Source organism: Thamnophis elegans, chromosome 16 (genome assembly GCF_009769535.1).
Source record: "Thamnophis elegans isolate rThaEle1 chromosome 16, rThaEle1.pri, whole genome shotgun sequence".
In the NCBI taxonomy this organism is placed as follows: domain Eukaryota; kingdom Metazoa; phylum Chordata; class Lepidosauria; order Squamata; family Colubridae; genus Thamnophis; species Thamnophis elegans.
In genome coordinates this window covers 7,427,826-7,445,576 of record NC_045556.1, presented here as the reverse complement: position 1 = coordinate 7,445,576, position 17,751 = coordinate 7,427,826, and the positions used below count along the sequence as shown (strand labels likewise).

The following is a 17,751-nucleotide window of genomic DNA, read 5'->3' as shown; positions in this document are numbered from 1 at the left end:
AGTCCTTAAAAAGTTTGATAACCAGGGAGATGGACAGAAGAACTGAGATCTTCCAAACAGGTAGAGGCAGTTTTACATTTTCCCAGTTTTTCAACAGAAACTGATGTTTATCCCTGCATATTTACCCAGGAATAATAGAAACATTTTTTAATATGGGAAAAAAGGTTCTTAAAAAAATAATTATCTCTAGAGCTCTTTCTAGACTCAGGAGACAAGAAAGAAAGAAAGAAAGAAAGAAAGAAAGAAAGAAAGCAAGGAAGGAAGGAAGGAAAGGAAGAAACAAAGAGAAAGAAAGAAGGAAATGAAGGAAGAAAGAAATTAAGGAAGGAAGGAAGAAGAAAGGAAATTAAGGAAGGAAAGAAGGAAGGAAGGAATAAGGAAGAAAGGAAATGAAGGAAGGAAGGAAGGAAGGAAAAAGAAACAAAGAGAAAGAAAGAAGGAAATGAAGGAAGGAAGAAAAAAATTAAGGAAGGAAGGAAGGAAGGAAGAAAGAAGGAAGAAAGGAAATTAAGGAAGGAAGAAAGAAAGAAAGAAGGAAGAAAGGAAATTAAGGAAGGAAGGAAGGAAAAATAAAGAAAGAGAAAGAAGGAAGGAAATGAAGGAAGGAAAAAAGAAAGAAAGAAGGTAGGAAATGAAGAAAGGAAGGACGGAAGAAAGAAAGAAAGAGAGAGGAAATTAAGGAAGAAAGAAAGGAAGGAAGGAAAAGAAAGAAAGAAAGGCCTAGCAGCCAATATATAATATGTATGGGTATAACTAACCCCCCCCCCCAAAAAAAGAGGAAAGTCCAGGGCTTAATTTGAAAAACAGATAAAAGCCAAGGCCCAAATGTACTTTTAAATGCATGCTTACTTTTGCCACCAGTGTGAAACTGTTGAGATGGTTGGGCTTTTCCCTTCGAACCGCTGACCTCTAAAATAAGAAGGGTATCTTAACACCCCTGAGAATCTAGGCTGGGGATGGGGGCGGGGGGGGGGGAGAGGGCGGGAAGGACTGTCTTACAATCATAGTCATTTGCTTTGGGGGGAAAGGAGCAAGGGAAGAGCTACCCTGATTATACATAGCTGCTCATCTGGCATTAAGCTCTTTCCCTCTAAGGAGCTTAGAACACTAAATACAGCCAAGCCATCTTTATCGTTTTGTTAACTGTGAAAGTCGGGGAGGAGGAGGGGGCCCAGCCATAATACATTTCATTTCATGGCAAAGCAGCCATTTGCAAAAGGACACCTCTGAGTCCGATAATATCTCACCCAACATATCCAAACAGGCAGTGCTGAAATTCATTTTTTTTTTTTTTACTACTGGTTCTGTGGTCGTGGCTGGTGGGCGTGGTGTTGTTTGGTGGTGGTGGGTTGGTGATCGTGGCAGGATACAGCATACAGCAAAATCTCCATTCTCACCCCACTCTGGGGCCAATTTAATAAACAATAAAAAATAAGTAAAGTGTGGCCAACAATCAGCTGAGTATCCAATTATTCTGGGGTTGCATCACTACGCTTAGGACCCCCATATAAACGTGATGGGGGCGGCGGGAGGCAGGGAAAGCAACATCAAAACATGCAGCAACTGTGTTAACCCCCCCCCCCCCGAGCTGTTTCTCCCCCACCCCTTCAACTACAGGTGGAAAACAGCACCACCTGGTGAATCGACCAGAAGGCTTAAAATGTTTAGGCTAGCAGTAGAATTCTGGGAGTTGAAGTCTACAGGTTTTTAAAGTGGCCGAGGTTGGATGCCCTTGGTCTACAGGAAGTCCTTGGTTTATGACTGCCTTGTTCAGTGACGGTTTGAAGTTGCGACGGCGCTGAAAAAAATAACTTTAGAATTGGTCCTTATGATGTCCACAACAGCCCAGGGGGTTGCGCGATTACAATTTGGAGGCTTTGCAATCCACAGGTGTTTACGACTGTTGCAGCATTCTGTGGTCACCTGATGCTGGGAGTCTGTTGCAGACATGTGATGTTTTGCTCAATGATTGTGTCACTTTGCGATAAAGTGGCTAGCCCTAATTTGGGGGACTCATCCCTAGCCTCTCCCAGAAATTGGATTCTGATTGCCTTCTATGTATGATGTATTAGTAAGGTAAAGGTAAAGGTTTCCCCCTTGCACATATGTGCTAGCTGTTCCCGACTCTAGGGGGCGGTGCTCATCTCTGTTTCAAAGCCGAAGAGCCAGCGCTGTCCGAAGACGTCTCCGTGGTCATGTGGCCGGCATGACTAAATGCCGAAGGGGCACAGAACACTGTTACCTTTCCACCAAAGGTGGTTCCTGTTTTTCTACTTGCATTTTTACATGCTTTCGAACTGCTAGGTTGGCAGAAGCTGGGACAAGTCACGGGAGCTCACTCCGTTACACGGTGCTAGGGATTCAAACCGACAAACTGCCGACCTTTTGATCAACAAGCTCAGCGTCTTAGCCACTCAGCCACTGCTGAGTGGCTAAATAAATAAATGTATTTATTTAAATAAATAAATAAAATAAACATCAAAGGAAAATGGGGCATAAATTAGAAGCACAATCCCTTGTTTAAATCTGCAATTCTCAAAGAGAACTGGTTCCTTATCTTTTAAGGCCCCCTACTAATTACCCAATAAACACCCCCTTAAACCCCTTTTCTGTTACCTATCTGGAACGGTAAACAGTGCTTTCAAACTGCTAGAAGCTGAGACAAGTAACGGGAGCTCGCTCTACTCCGTGGCACTAGGGATTCGAACAGCCGAACTGCTGACCTTTCTGATTGACAAGCTCAGCATCTTAGCCACTGAACCACCGTGTCCCTTAGTAAGATACTGTAATTTTAAGAGAAGGGTGCATCGCGCTGTGTGGGAAATAACCGATAGGTAGAATCAATTCTTGAACATCCTCAGAAAACAAAAAATGATTGCCGGTGGCTGTCGAAAACATACTCAATTTTCCCAGCCGTCCCGCTGTGAAAAAACATTGCGCAAAATTATAGGCCCCCAAAGTATATTTTTTTTACAATTCACGGCAATCCCCAGGGTTTACAAGCCCCAGAGGGGGAAAAGGGAAGCACATGAACATCACAAACATGAAAAGAAAGCAGCTAGAGCTCATTAAACCACACAAGCAGCTCCAATTAGAGAGGTGGCAAAATGTTTTTGCCTAAAACTTGTCCTCCCATAGAATCAGTTGACCTGATTCGCAACAGCAGCTGGGCAAACCTCGTGTCACCCAAGCGGCTTATTTTAGGCAGAAGGCAGAGGAGAGAAAATGTGTTAAATTCAGCTTGGAACAGAATTCCTCTGTTCACACAATGATCCTGGACAGATGCAGCCTCCCAATTCCTCCAAAGTGGGTTCCCATGTTACGCTGTTCTCTTCTCTTAGATCGCACAGGGTCGGCCTCCTCCGGGTTCCGTCTACCAGCCAATGCCATCTGGCTACCACCCGGGGGAGGGCCTTCTCTGTAGCAGCTCCGGCCCTTTGGAATGAACTCCCCGCGGAGATTCGGACCCTCACCCCTCTCCAGGCCTTCCGGAAAGCCGTCAAAACCTGGCTGTGCCGGCAGGCCTGGGGTTGATGAGTTCCCCTCCCCTCTCGACTTGTATGGCTGTATGACTCTTGTGTATTTTAATTACATGTATTGTGTTTGTATCTCCTTTCCCCTTTTGAGTTGTTCGCCGCCCTGAGTCCCTCCCGGAGAAGGGCGGCATACAAATAAACTAAATCTTAATCTTAATCTTCTCTGGTTTATACGTAGGGTGTCCTATTTAGCACTGGTGATTACAGTTGGCAAACCACATTTATGGCTTCATGATGCACAAACCCTGGCCCAGAAGCTTATTCAAACACACCTTGGATACAGCACACCATGATCTAGTGCAGGGCTGTTAAACTCCCAGCCTGTTCTGACCCAGGCTTCCCCCAAAAGCATGAGGCAGAGTCCTGATCCCCACAAAAACCCCTTTATTAAAGGGATGTGAATTCCTCTCCTTCACATTCAGCCAAGGCCTGGCAAACAGTCTTTCAAAGGAGTATTTATGGCTACGGACCTTATCTACCTTGGAAAGTTGCCATGTAAATATTGTCCAAGTGAGGTGCGGTGCAAGGAAAGATTGAGCACAGAATCTCTGAGATTCACGGACAGATCTTCACACTCCTGAAGCGAATCTAACGACCGAATGAACGAATTGTTTCCTGCAAAAGCCCACTCCCCTTTCGCTCCTCCTTTATTTCCTAAGGTTTCACCTGCGAATCACCTGCCACCTGTGGCTTTACTCCCAAGTCTACCCTGATTTTTGAGTTGTTCTTTTCTTCTGGCAGCTCTGCGCATGCACACACTGGGAACAGGCTCCAGGTGTTCGTCTGCCTCACTGATGTCTGACTCTGAAAGCAGCTGATAACTGGCATAGGGCTCTGGCTCCCTCTCTGCCTCCAACACAGAGCCCTCATCAGAGCCTTCCCCAGACTCCAGGACTGGCCCATCTTCCTCCCCAACCTCCTCACTGTCCGAATCTGCTGCCAGCTCCGCTGGTGGGCCACAACACCGTCTGCAGGCCGGATACGTCATGCACTGGCCACCCCCACGCTCGGTTTAGCAAAGGGGGAGGGCGAAAAAATCCCAATGTGTCATGTGACACCGCCGTGACAGCGTCAGTTTGACACCCCTGATCTCGTGTGAACCCAACCTCCAAGTGCTCCAGCTGACAGATCTCTGTTTACCTCTTGATCCCTTTGACCAGCAAGGAGGCCCAAGGCTGATGCAGGCTCAGACACCAGCCGCCATCGGAAATCTCCTGTATCTCTCGATCCTGAATTCGTAGGCGACTTCTTTCTGAATCTGTGAGGTTCCTGCTCTGCACAGAAATGTCCATTTTCCGGTGTGGGAGCAAACCAGCTTGGTCCACCCACTTCAATATCATTTAAAAGAGAACAAAAAAAAATAAATAAACATTTTTAAACTCGGAATTGTACAATGGAAGGTAGGAATAGAAAGGGGTTTTTTTTTTGGATTTGTGCTTCACTGCCATTGGGTGTTTGCTACTGACACTTGTGTGACACGTGAGCTTAGACACTAAAGTTTATTCAATTGGCTTCAGCTTAGTGTTACTTCTCAGCCCTTCCAACAGTTTGGGGATGCTCAAAGAAGACAAGTTATATCGGCGGGGGCAGGGGAAGAAATCCTAACCCTAGGATAGCAATCTCCACCATTTATTCCTGAAAAGAGAGATAGCACACAGACTTATATACCGCTTCACTGTGCTTTTACAGCCCTCTCTAGGCGGTTTACAGAGTCAGCCTCTTGCCCCCAACAATCTGGGTCCTCATTTTACCAACCTCGGTAGGATGGAAGGCTGAGTCAACCTTGAGCCAGTCAGGATCGAACTCCAGACTGTGGGCAGAGTTTGCCTGCAATGCTGCATTCTAACAGGAAGGAGGGAGGGAAGGAGGGAAGATAGCAATAGCACTTAGACTTATATACCGCTTCACAGTGTTTTTAAAGCCCTCTCTAGGCGGTTTACAGAGTCAGCCTCTTGCCCCCAACAATCTGGGTCCTCATTTTACCCACCTCGGAAGGAAGGAAAGGTGAGTCAACATTGAGCCGGTGAGGATCGAATTCATGTCAGTGGGCACAGTGAGCCTACAATACTGCATTCTAACCGAGAAGGATGGATGGATGGATGGATGGATGGATGGATGGAAGGAAGGAAGGAAGGAAGGAAGGAAGGAGGAATGGAAGGAATGGATGGGAGGGAGGGAGAGAAAGAAGGAAGGAGGAAGGTAGCATAGCACTTAGACTTATACATCACTTCACAGTCCTTTACAGGCTCTCTAAGCAGTTTACAGAGTCAGCATTTTGACCCCAACAATCTGGGTCCTCATTTGACCCACCTCGGAAGAATGGAAGGCTGAGTCAACCTTGAGCCAGGAGAATCAAGCTCATGGCAGTAGGCAGTGTGCCTGCAATACTGCATTCTAACCAGAAGGAAAGAAGGAAGGAAGGAAGGAAGGAAGGTAGATAGCAATAGCACTTAGACTTATATACCGCTTCATAGTGCTTTTACAGCCCTATCTAAGTGGTTTACAGAGTCAGCCTATTGCCCCCAACAATCCGGGTCCTCATTTTACCCACCTCAGAAGGATAGAAGGCTGAGTCAACCTTGAGCCTGGTGAGATTTGAACTGCCAAACTGCAGCTAGCAGTCAGCTGAAGTAGCCTGCAGTATTGCACTCTAATCACTGCGCCACCTCGGCTCAGGTATTAGATTATTGTGAGGTATTTCATAGGAAGGAAGAGAAAAAATACTGACCACAGGAGCTGCCTGAAGAATGTGTGGATTCACCAAGACTCCCAAGTCTTCAAGTTTCCTGTCCGGAGTTTGCTTCGCCTTGACCAGCGAGCCGAGGCTGATCGCTTCAACCGTCTCATCCAACCTGCAAGGACAACCCGCCAAATTGGCTTTTAGTCCCGCGACAGTCAACTTCCCTCTCCGTATAAGAGCTCTGGATGAAAAACGCCCTTCTCACGCGAACCTGGACCAGTGGGTCCTTAATGAGCTGCAAATGCTGAGAATGCATTTGCTGAATTATTTAACGGCCTCCTCAATTATTACCCTGGTTAGCAAGTCAGTAGTAACTCTCTTAAGGGTTTGAGCCTGCTATTTTCCTTCCCCTCTGGAGCTTTTAAGGAAGCTTACTATTCGGCAGATCAGAATGAACGAACGCCAGAGACAAATCAATCACGGCGGCTGATATTTTCCTACGGCAAATGCAGGACTTGCCTCTTTGCTGCCTGCTCAGTCCACTGTCTGGTTGCAGAACCGACAGGATATATAAGCATGCTGTAAATTACGAAGGTTTCTGTCTGTTGCTGAAATCTTAAGTCTCTACTGGCCCAGCCCAGCAGGGAGAGAGGCAGAAAACTAGCTTAGAACTATAGCTCCTTTTCCTTGAAGACGTTCCGCTTCTCATCCAAGAAGCTTCTTCAGCTCTAACCTCAGCTGTATGCAAGGAATATACATCCTTCTGTTCCCCACCATCCAATTAGAGCTGAAGAAGCTTCTTGGATGAGAAGGGAAACGTCTTCAAAGAAAAACCAGGAAGTCCAGTTGCCTCCTTCAAAAAAGCACCTTTGGGACAACCATGACTGAGAATCTCCACAGACATCGAGGATTAACTGTATTTGAAGGGCCGTAAGTCCTTCCTGTCAGAACAAATTCTTCAGAGTCGTTCATGGATGCTTAAACGGGGTTCGTGAATGAATGAATGAGAGGAGAGGAATGAGAGGAGGAAAAAATCTAAGCTCTTCCCAACATATCCACTCCCATCCAAAGTACATCCACTGCAGTGGTGGGATTCAATTTTTTTTTACTACTGGTTCTGTGGGCGTGGCTTGGTGGGCGTGGCAGAGGAAGCTTACTGTAGAATCTCCCTTCCCTCCCCACTCCAGGGGAAGGATACTGCAAAATCCCCATTCCCTCCCGATCAGCTTGGATTCGGGAGGCAGAGAATAGATGAGGGCGGGGCCAGTCAGAGGTGGTATTGACCACCCACTCAAAATTTCTGCTACCGGTTCCCCAGAACTGGTCACAACCTGCTGAATACCACCTCTGACCCACCGTTTCCAGAAGGACTTGCCTGTCCCAACCGTGATCTTGAGTCGACCACCCCCACCTCCCCACCGCTCCGGGATCCTCACTTGCTGTGATAGTCCGCCATGTTGTCGTTTTCTTCCCGGATCTGCCGACCGGCGAAGTCGATGGTGATTTTCTTGGACAGCCGCGAGGCGTGCCGCAGTTCGTACAGCTCCTTCGCCCTCTTCTCCAGCACCTGCCTCTCCTGCTTGGACAGCCACTGGTTGGAGTCGGTAGCAAAGTAATCAGACTCGTCGTCGATCACTTGAGTTCGCCGCACACTGTGGGAGGCGGGCAAGGCAGCACCATTACGACAGTACATCACTGTGTCGGCATCCGGGAAGCCATCTGATATCAATCCAGACCAGGGGTCTCCAACCTTGGCAACTTTTAAGATTTGTGGACTTCAACTTGTGGACTTCAACTCCTACACAAGTCTTAAAGTTGCTACGGTTGGAGACTCCTGAGCCAGACTATTGGTCCAGAGGCCTCTACAGTCTTCTGAAGGTCAGCATCGCCCCAGGGGTGTTTCCAATCGTTTGTTACTTGACCCCTTTAACTGAAATGGAAATTGGGACCCACTTCACAATGTAAAGTGGGTGTTCTTTTAATAGACCATGGGTACTTCGAATACATCTCTGATACATGAGGGCTCTCCAATTGTAATGACCCAGGGCATGGTACAAAGGCAACACAGCCAGAGAACCGGGATGAGTCCCTTTATTAACACCAACTATGCCCCCAACGTCCCTTTCAACTCTCTGGCGTGGAGAAAAGCTCTTCCACAAACCTGTAACAGCCTTTGGCTGAAAATACTCCAGTCCAAATGCTGTAAGCAGAAAACTTCTGACTATAAATCCAACAAGGCACGATAAGGTAATTAATCCGACAGGCAGGACGAGGAAGAAGTGAAGTATCATGGCAGTAAATCAAACCAGTTGGGAGGATGCCAGGAACTCAGATAAGCAATTCACACCAGATGAACTGAGCATTTGTTCCTGACAACCGCCCCTCCCATTTGCCTCTCCTTTAAACTCCATCCCCAGGTGTGCCTTGTGAAGGGAATCAGGGCCCTTTCCTCTCTCGTAAGCCACGCAACCCACGTTGCTCTCTTCTCCGTTCTTCCCTGTGTGCCCTAGGATGAGGAGGGGCTGGGCCTTGGTCTTCATCTGGGTTCTACCACAAAACCGCGGTCGACAAAATCGCGGTCGACGAAAGCGCGTATGTGACGTCATCACAGCGCGACGAAAAAGATCGAAAAATGTAAAAATAAAGCTAAAACCTTCCCCTAACCCCCCCAAACCTAACCCTAAACCTAACCCTAACCCTTAACCTAACCCTAAACCTAACCCTAAACCTAACCCTTAACGTAAGGAAAAACCTAACGCTAACCCTTAACCTAACGCTAAACGTAACGCTAACGCTCTAACCCTAACCCTAACCCTTAACCTAACCCTAACCCTAACCCTTAACCTAACCCTTACCTTTATGTGAATCGGCTTGCTGTAATTTAATTTTTATTTCAATTTTTCGATATTTTTCGTCGCGTTGTGATGACGTCACATACGCGATTTCGTCGACCGCGCTTTTGTGGAACGCGCTTTTGACGGGTCACGCTTCATCTGAACCCCCTCTCTCTTGTTCTACCTTTCCCCTGCTCTGCCCAGCCTGACTTTGCCCTTCCCCAGTTTCCTCCACAGCCAACGGAGCCACTCTCCCACTCCCTGTCATCTGTTCATCTTCCCCCTCGGATTCAGACTCCGACGGGGTTATGACACAGCTTTTCATGATGAACCTATTTATTGATATCTGGCCCTTATTATTATAAATAATTCAAAGGGATGAACACACACAATACTCCTTCCTTGTCCTATTTTCCCCCATCACAACCCTGTGAGGTGGGCTGGGCTGAGAGAGAGAGAGAGAGAGAGAGACGGACCGGCCCAAAGTCGCCCAGCTGGTTTTCATGCCTAAGGCGGCACTTAGAACTCACCGCCTCCTAGTTTCTAACTTGGTGCCTTAACTACCAACTGTTTATTTGTGCATACCCAGATTAAAATTAATCACAGTGCAGTAGATTTTACCTATAATGGGCCGCATAAGAAGCCTGCGGCTGACAGAGAGAAACATTTTCTTTTTCTCAATCCAGCTCAATCCGAGCCCTTCTATCAAATAGCATCCCCCAGTTGGAGTTCTCCTGTCAAAAGGCAAGTCCAGCCAGCAGAGATTCTCACTGTTAATGATTTGCCCAGCGGGCTTTTTCCCCTCGCTCTTCAGGAAAGCAACTGCAGGTTTGCCATTAAAGGAAACCTGCTGGCTTAAAGCTGAAGCTGGTGGGGCTGCTTTTAACAGAAAGGGCAAGAGCAAGGCTCAGTGGCCACGGATGTAAACTGCAGGTGGAGTTCCTTCCAGCACAACTGTGAACGCGGGAGAACAAGCGCATCAGTCCATCTGCATTTAAAAGACACGAGCCACTCCTTTGAAGACAGGTAAAGGTAAATGTTCCCCTCGCACATATTTGCTAGTCGTTCCTGACTCTAGGGGGCAGTGCTCATTTCCGTTTCAAAGCCAAAGAGCCAGCGCTGTCCCAATACTTTCTCCATGATCATGTGGCCGGCATGACTCTTCTCCTGGCGCACTGTGCTTCTCTCCCCGCCCCCCCACACCGGAAGCTCCTCTCAAAATTGTGGCGCCGACCGGTGACGGAGCCACAGCAGAGGGAAGAAAGAGCCACATGCGGCTCCAGAGCCACAGTTTGCTGACCCCTGTTATAGACAACCGTGAACAAAGCTAGCTACCTCGGTGCCCACCACGAAGAGTCAAAATCCAATACATTTTGGAAGCTGTTTAACTCCGCAGGTACCTGATCACTGCCAGACAGCCTCGGCCCCGTCTCTGCCTCTGACACAGAGCCCTCGTCCGAGCCTTCCTCAACCTCCAGGACTGGCCCAGGCTCCTCCCCAACCTCCTCTCTGTCCGACTCTGCTGCCAGCTCCCCTGGCTGCTGGCGGGCCACAACACATACCTGTTTTTGTCATACTCCAGCAGTTTGTCTTTGTGCTTCACAGCCATCTCCAGACCTGACTTAAGTCGAGTCTCCCGAAGTTGGAGCAAGTCTTTGTCATTCACGTCCGCCTTCCCAGAATTTTCAACACCTAAGGAAACCGCCCGACCCCAAAAGAATCTCAGTTTAGTACAAAGAAGAAGCAAGTCAGAAATTAAATGTTTCCCTTTACCATTTCTAGGAGTGTTTTTTCCTCAAGTTTTATAAACAACAATATAGTGGAGATTTTGGCATTACAGACGGCCCTCGACTTGTTTAGTGACCATCTGAAGTTACAACGGCGCCGGAAAAAAATGACTTATTACCATTTTCCACTTACGACCGTTGCAGCATCTCCAGGGTTGCGTGATTTACTTTTGGATGCTTGACAAATGACTCACATTTATGACGGTTACAGTGCCCCGGGGTCATGTGATCACTTTTTACAACTTTCAGACAAGCAAAGTCGATGGGGAAGTCAGATTCACTTAACAACCATGTTACTAACTTAACAACCGCAGTGATTGACTTAACAACAGTGACAAGAAAGCTCATAAAGCGGGGGCAAAATTCACTTAGCCAATGTCTCCCTAACACATATGCGTAAGGGGAACCTTTACCTTATAAACTATCATTGTTAAAAGTTTTTAAACAAACGGGTGCTTTTCAATCAGCCCAGATTTTCAAGTATTGTTGTGTCTCCTCATCACGTGATCATGGTTTGCAACTTTCCTTGCCAGCTTCCCATAAAAAAAAGCCGATTGTCCTTCGGAAAATACCAACCTCCCAAAAGTTTCTTTAACAGCTTTTGGCTCTTGTTGGAATCCCGTTGCAAGACATCCTGTTCTTCTTTGGTGCACACCTGCAAGAGAAGGAGAAACGTCCGGCTAAACTTAAAGTCTTCCAACTACACGTAGGAAATATCTTTGCTCGTTGCTACAGGTGCATAATTTGTCCACTGTTAAGACTGCTCTCAAAACTGTAACTTCATCTGCATGTGATAGGAAAGCATTTTCCAAATTAAAATAGGTTCAAAGCAAATTAAAAAACTACCAAGTGTCAAGTTGAGACTTCACTACCTTTCTCATGAGAAGAATAGAGCTGGAAGGGACCTTGGAGGTCTTCTAGTTCAGCTCCCTACTCAAGCAGAAGAATCTATACCGTTTCAGACAAGGGACTGTCCAGTTTCTTCTTAAAAACCTCCAGAAATGAAGTGCCCACGATGTTCCTTGCTGCTTTCCATCCAACCACTCCAGGGGCCGGATACTTTGCATGGTGGGCCGTAGTTTGAGGATGCCTATGCTATCATGTCACTCCTAATCCTTTCCTCTAGCCAAACCCAAATCCTGCAGCTGTTCTGCATATGTTTTGGTCTCCAGGCCTTTGATCTTTGATCTAGACTCATTTCTGCCTTATAACTCAGTAATATGTAGCCTCGTTAAGAATACCTTTCTCTATTTTTTTTAATGAGCATATATGGTGGCTGTTTTACAGTGGGAGCTTTTGTGCTGTAACCAAAGGGGAATCTGGGGTTATGACAGGTATCTCTTTCATCGCGGTGTTAAACAGATACCTGTATTTTTCAGAGTATAAGACGCACCAGAGTATAAGACGCACCAAGATTTTGAAGAAGCAAATTTTAAAAATAGTTTTTGCACTCTGCAGACCTCCCAAAAAACAGCCAGTTTTTCACGAAAATGGGCGTTTTTTGTCAAAAAAGGGCATGCATAGCCTTTAGGAGACTTATAGAGTGCTCCTCGGGGCTGGGGGTGGTGGTGAGTAACATTGAGCAAAAAATGGCCCGTTTTTCGCTCATTTCTTCTCTTCCCCAGCCCCAGGAGCACTCTATAAGCCTCCTAAAGGCTCTGCATGGCCATTTTGGTGAAGGGGGGCGGGGTTTTGGGAGGCCAAAAATTCTGTATTTAGTGTATAAGATGCACCCAGATTTTCAGCCTCTTTTTTGAGGGAACAAGGTGCATCTTATACTCCGAAAAATACGGTATTTAAAATATAAACTGAAATATAATATTTCAAAGAGGTTTCTCCTTAAAACAGCACCATCCTTGCTGCTTTTATAAAAAACAAAAACCTACAGGAGATTTTAGCATACCAGAGTTCCACAGAATAGGCAAGGCCCAGACCCTTCTTGTTCACAAACGATGCGCCCGCACGTCAAACAGTTGTTGATGAGTTTGTGCTTCTGGGCCAGGCACTCACAGGAATGGCGTCCTGGAAGCATGACGGCCAGCTTGTCCTGACCTTCTTTTGTGTACAAATTGACGTATTTCGCCTTCTTCTTGGTGGAACAGGAGCTGTTGCCTCTGGGGAACTCCTGGGCCTGTTATAAAGGTGGAGAAAGAGGGATACAATGAAGAAAGGAAAACCTACCAGAGAGCAGATAGACTATCAGTGTGTGTGTGTATGTGTGTGTGTACTCTCTCTCTCCCTCCCTCTCCCCCCCCCCCCCCGGATGTCGATAGATAGATAGATAGATACATAGATAGATACATACATACATATAAATAGATACATACATACATACATACATACATACAGAGATAGATAGATAGATAGATAGATAGATAGATAGATAGATAGATAGATAGATAGATAGATAGACGATAGATACAGATAGATAGATACATAGATAGATACATACATACATATAGATACATACATATAGATAGATAGATAGATAGATAGATAGATAGATAAGATAGATAGATAGATAGATAGATGATAGATAGATAGATAGATAGATAGATAGATAGATAGATAGATAGATATAGACAGACAGACAGACAGACAGATAGATAGAACTTCCTGAACTGAAATTAGTTCCCCATTTCCCTGAAAGATATTATTTTCACTGAAAAATAATGGGTAAACATTAAATTAGCACTTAGCAATAGCACTTAGACTTACGTACCACTTCACAGCCCTCTCTAAGCAGTTTACAGAGTCAGCCTATTGCCCCCACAACAATCTGGGTCCTCATTTTCCCCTCCTTGGAAGGATGGAAGGCTGAGTCAACCTTGAGCCTGGTGGGGGATGCGATCTGCCAAATTTGCAGGCAGCCGGCAGTCAGCAGAAGTGGCCTGCAGTACTGCACTCTGACCATTGCGCCACCACGGCTCATTATTCTATATTTATTAAAAATCAATTTTAACTGCTCCTCTATCCAGGGTTTTGTGATATTTGGATTAAGATAAGGCCTTATTATTCACCATGAAGAGCAGAGGCACCTTGAAACGCACAGAGAGAAATAATTATAATCAATGGCATAAAAAGGTACTACTCCAAAATGAATGTGTTTTAAAAACCATAGACACCAAATGCACCTACCTTGGCTAAATCGAGTGGTGTTTTTGCTTTCTCTACAAGCTGGCAGGTTTCAACATAAATAGGTGTTTCCTGTTTATTTCTCCCTTTATGCCTTCCTCTCTTTGTCTGGTCTCCTGGCCGAGGAGTATCCAAAATATCTAAAAAGAACAGGCGAAACGTAGCAGATGCTGGTTTGGCTCCAGATTTTTTTCCTCATCTTGGCTCCCCAAAGTGCTCCATATCAACACTTCCCCCCAAGGATCAATTGGACAATCCAAAGGATTGATAAATCTCTGGTGTTCAAAAGGGGGATCAGTGTCTGGGGTCAATAGATGCTGAAGAAATGATGAGAGGTTGATTGGGATTAATTTATCTTTGGGGATCCCTGTAGACCTTCATGCCAATTCCCAGTTCTGAAGGTGAGGTGAGATGACTCAACTAACAGCCTTCATTGTAAGAAATGTTGACTGCTATAATTCAGCAAACTGTGGAGGGCAATATTTGAGCTACAATACATTTAGGCAGCTCTATCAAACCAGAAATGGAGAAATGGAGGTAGTGACAGATTTTATTTTCCTGGACTCCAAGATCATCACAGATGGAGACTGCAGCCCAGAAATTAAAAGACACTTGCTCCTGGGGAGGAAAGCTATGGCAAACCTAGACAACATACTAAAAAGCAGAGACATCACCCTGCCAACGAAAGTAGGTATAGTCAAGGCTATGGTTTTCCCAGTTGCAATGGATGGCTGTGAAGGTTGGACCATAAGGAAGGCTGAGCACCAAAGATTGGAGACCTTTGAACTATGATGCTGAGGAAGAATCCTGCGAGTCCCTTGGACTGCAAAGCGGTCAAACCGGTCAGTCTTAGAGGAGATCAACCCTGACTGCTCTTTAGAAGGCCAGATCCTGAAGATGAATCTCAAATACTTTGGCCACCTAATGAGAAGGAAGGAAACAGCCGAGGTGGCGCAGTGGTTAGGGTGCAGTACTGCAGGCCACTTCAGCTGACTGTGATCTGCAGTTCAGCAGTTCAAATCTCACTGGCTCAAGGTCGACTCAGCCTTCCATCCTTTCGAGGTGGGTGAAATGAGGATCCAGACTGTGGGGGCATGTTGCTGGCTCAATTTGCTAAAAAATTTGTAAACCGCTTAGAGAGGGCCGAAAGCCCTATGAAGCGGTATATAAGTCTAATTAATAAACAATTAATAAATAATAAAGGACTCCCTGGGGAAGAGCCGAATGCTTTTAGGCTTGAGGGCAAAGATTGAGGCAAAGATTGAGGGCAAATGAAGAAAGGGACGACAGAGAATGAGGTGGCTGGATGGAGTCACCGAAGCAGTAGGAGTGAACTTGAATGGACTCTGGGGGATGGTGGAGGACAGGATGTCCTGGAGGAACTTTATCCATGGGGTCACGATGGGCCAGACACGATTTTGCAACTAACAACAACAACAACATCAAACCAGGCCTACAAGAATTCAGACCATGGTAGATGGTAGCAAAGGGCTGACGTTTGCTACTGATTGGGATTAATTTAACAATGATTTGCTAAACTCCTCTTTATCCCTGAACGAATGTGTGTATCTCCTTTTCTGCTCCCCACTTACCATCCTTTTTCTGATTCAGTGGCAAAGGATCCAAAGTTGTAGAACGGGACTGTTTCCACTTGGCTACAAGCTCATCTATGAAGCACTTCTTCTGGCCATCTCTCCCTTGGATTAAATCCGCGACATACTCGCGAATCTCTTCCTCGTCATCAATAGACAAAATATATCTAAAAATATAAAGTGGGTTATGTCTAGGTACCTACGAAAATACAATTTGGGAAATTTAAGGTTGAAAAACACTGGTCCCGACTTTGTTACCAGGATCTCTTATCATTGTAATGATCATTGTTACATTTCCTTGTGTTAGAAACAGTGCACGTTCGCATATGGAACTACCTGAGACAATAAATTAAAAGCAGCAAAGAAACTTATTAACGTATTTGCAAACACAGGTGCACAGAGAAAGTGGACAGAGAACAAAGCATGAAGGTCAGTTTATATCCCCTTACTTAGACTCACCACCCCCTTGTTAGCATAGCATCCTGTTGAAGCATTTAGTTTACACTCCCCCCCCCCCAAAATAACCCCTGGTCTAGCAACATTTTCAGTTTTAACTGTGTAACCCACTTTTCTTCGCATAAGCTCGACTGTTCTTGTTCCCCTGCTTGTTGTTACAGCGGGCATCTCGCTTGTTGGGCTTGTGATTTCACCCGCCTGATATTTTTTAGCTTGTTACCCATTACCTGTTTTTGAAGACAGCTTTACAATTTTTTCCAGTTGCACGCATTTATGCGAAGCATTTTAGAAACAATACATACTCCGTTTTGTTTTTTCATTTAATATTTGTATGTAACTAGACACGAGAACAGTTTTTTCCCCCCTCAAATGCCATAATTCTGCTAAACAAATAATTCCCACAACACTGTCAAACTATTCACTAAGGCTGCATTACTATTACTATTAGTCTTTTCATCGTTCCTATCACCCATCTCCTCCCACTTATGACTGCAGGACTGTAACTTGGTTGCTTGTATCCTTATGATTTATATTGATATTGATTGTTTCCTGATTGCTTATTTGTACAATATGACTATCATTAAGTGTTGTACCTTATGAGTCTTGACAAATGTATCTTGTCTTTTCATGTACACTGAAAGCCTCTGGACCAAAGACAAATTCCTTGTGTGCCCAATCACACTTGGCCAATAAAGTATTCTATTCTATTCTACTCTTCTATTATTATTCTATTCTATTCTACTCTATTCTTCTGTTCTATTCTATTATTATTCTATTCTATATTCTATTCCTATTCCAATTCTATTCTATTTCCTAATTTCTATTCTATTCAACAAAATTTGTATATTATCACTCGCAATGCCTAGATTCACACGACACCACCACGAGCTGCCAACAAGCCACAATAGGGTTTCCATGCGCTGCAGTAAAGCCGCTGGTCATCCTCCCAGACCCCACAGCCTCAATTGGCCAAGGTTGTCACCTCACTAGGTTAAAAGGCTGGGCCGGCTCCTTCCATGCCCCGCACCTGTTGAACCTCTGCCTGCTGTGCTGCCCAAGGGGCAAAGCAACCCCCTCGGCCTGGCGACTGGCGTCCAAGGAAGGCCTGCAGGGGCCAAAGGAGACCAAAGGGGCAGGCCAGAGAGGCCACCCTTCGACCTCCCAGGCAAAGCTGAGAGGGCAGCCCGGGACAAAGTGACATCGTGGGGGGACGCCGGCTCTGCCCCGTGCTTCCCTTTTGCCCCCGACTCCCCCCATGCTCACTGGATAATCTCCTCGCTGACATCCAGGCCAAAAGTGCCGCGCAGCTGCCCCGTGCACCACGACACGAGCGCCGCCGCCGCCATCATCTCGGCTTCTGACAGCGACGCCTTCATGACGGGGGAAGAAGAAAGCAGGTGCACACGTAACATACACGCATACACGAAAAGCCGGCCGGGCTTCGGTTTGGTGCAGCGCGCAAAGGTGCCCGGCTGGGCAACGGCGGCCGCGTATTTCTAGTTCCGGCGCCTCCCCCCCTCTAACTATATTAGAACGGCCTTGAGGGTTAGAACAAAGGAGTGCAAACTTGGCAGCTTCTAAGACTTGGGGACTTCAACTCCCAGAATCCCCCAGCCAGCCGTGTCCACTAAAACAATTACATATTGGAGCTTCAATCTGAAGTCTTATGGGATGTAGGTGGTTGGCTTATGGTTTGCTGGCTGGGGAATTCTGGGAGTTGAAGTCCACAAG

The 17,751-nt window shown here is 46.0% G+C and overlaps 1 protein-coding gene across 1 annotated transcript in view; it reads right to left on the bottom strand.

Annotated features, from left to right (window-relative positions):
• The window catches only part of LOC116519570 (activating signal cointegrator 1-like), a 40,118-nt gene extending 22,711 nt beyond the window's left edge, over positions 1 to 17,407 (bottom strand). The window contains exons 1-9 of the mRNA XM_032233518.1: positions 17,284 to 17,407; positions 15,565 to 15,731; positions 13,976 to 14,112; positions 12,741 to 12,968; positions 11,414 to 11,492; positions 10,613 to 10,742; positions 7,653 to 7,868; positions 6,265 to 6,388; positions 4,677 to 4,864 (exon numbers count right to left, since the gene is read on the bottom strand). Of these exons, the coding sequence (XP_032089409.1) occupies positions 4,677 to 4,864; positions 6,265 to 6,388; positions 7,653 to 7,868; positions 10,613 to 10,742; positions 11,414 to 11,492; positions 12,741 to 12,968; positions 13,976 to 14,112; positions 15,565 to 15,731; positions 17,284 to 17,396 (1,382 nt within the window). The 5' untranslated portion in view covers positions 17,397 to 17,407. The remainder of the gene's footprint in view (positions 1 to 4,676; positions 4,865 to 6,264; positions 6,389 to 7,652; positions 7,869 to 10,612; positions 10,743 to 11,413; positions 11,493 to 12,740; positions 12,969 to 13,975; positions 14,113 to 15,564; positions 15,732 to 17,283) is intronic.
• Positions 17,408 to 17,751: the final 344 nt, after the last annotated feature.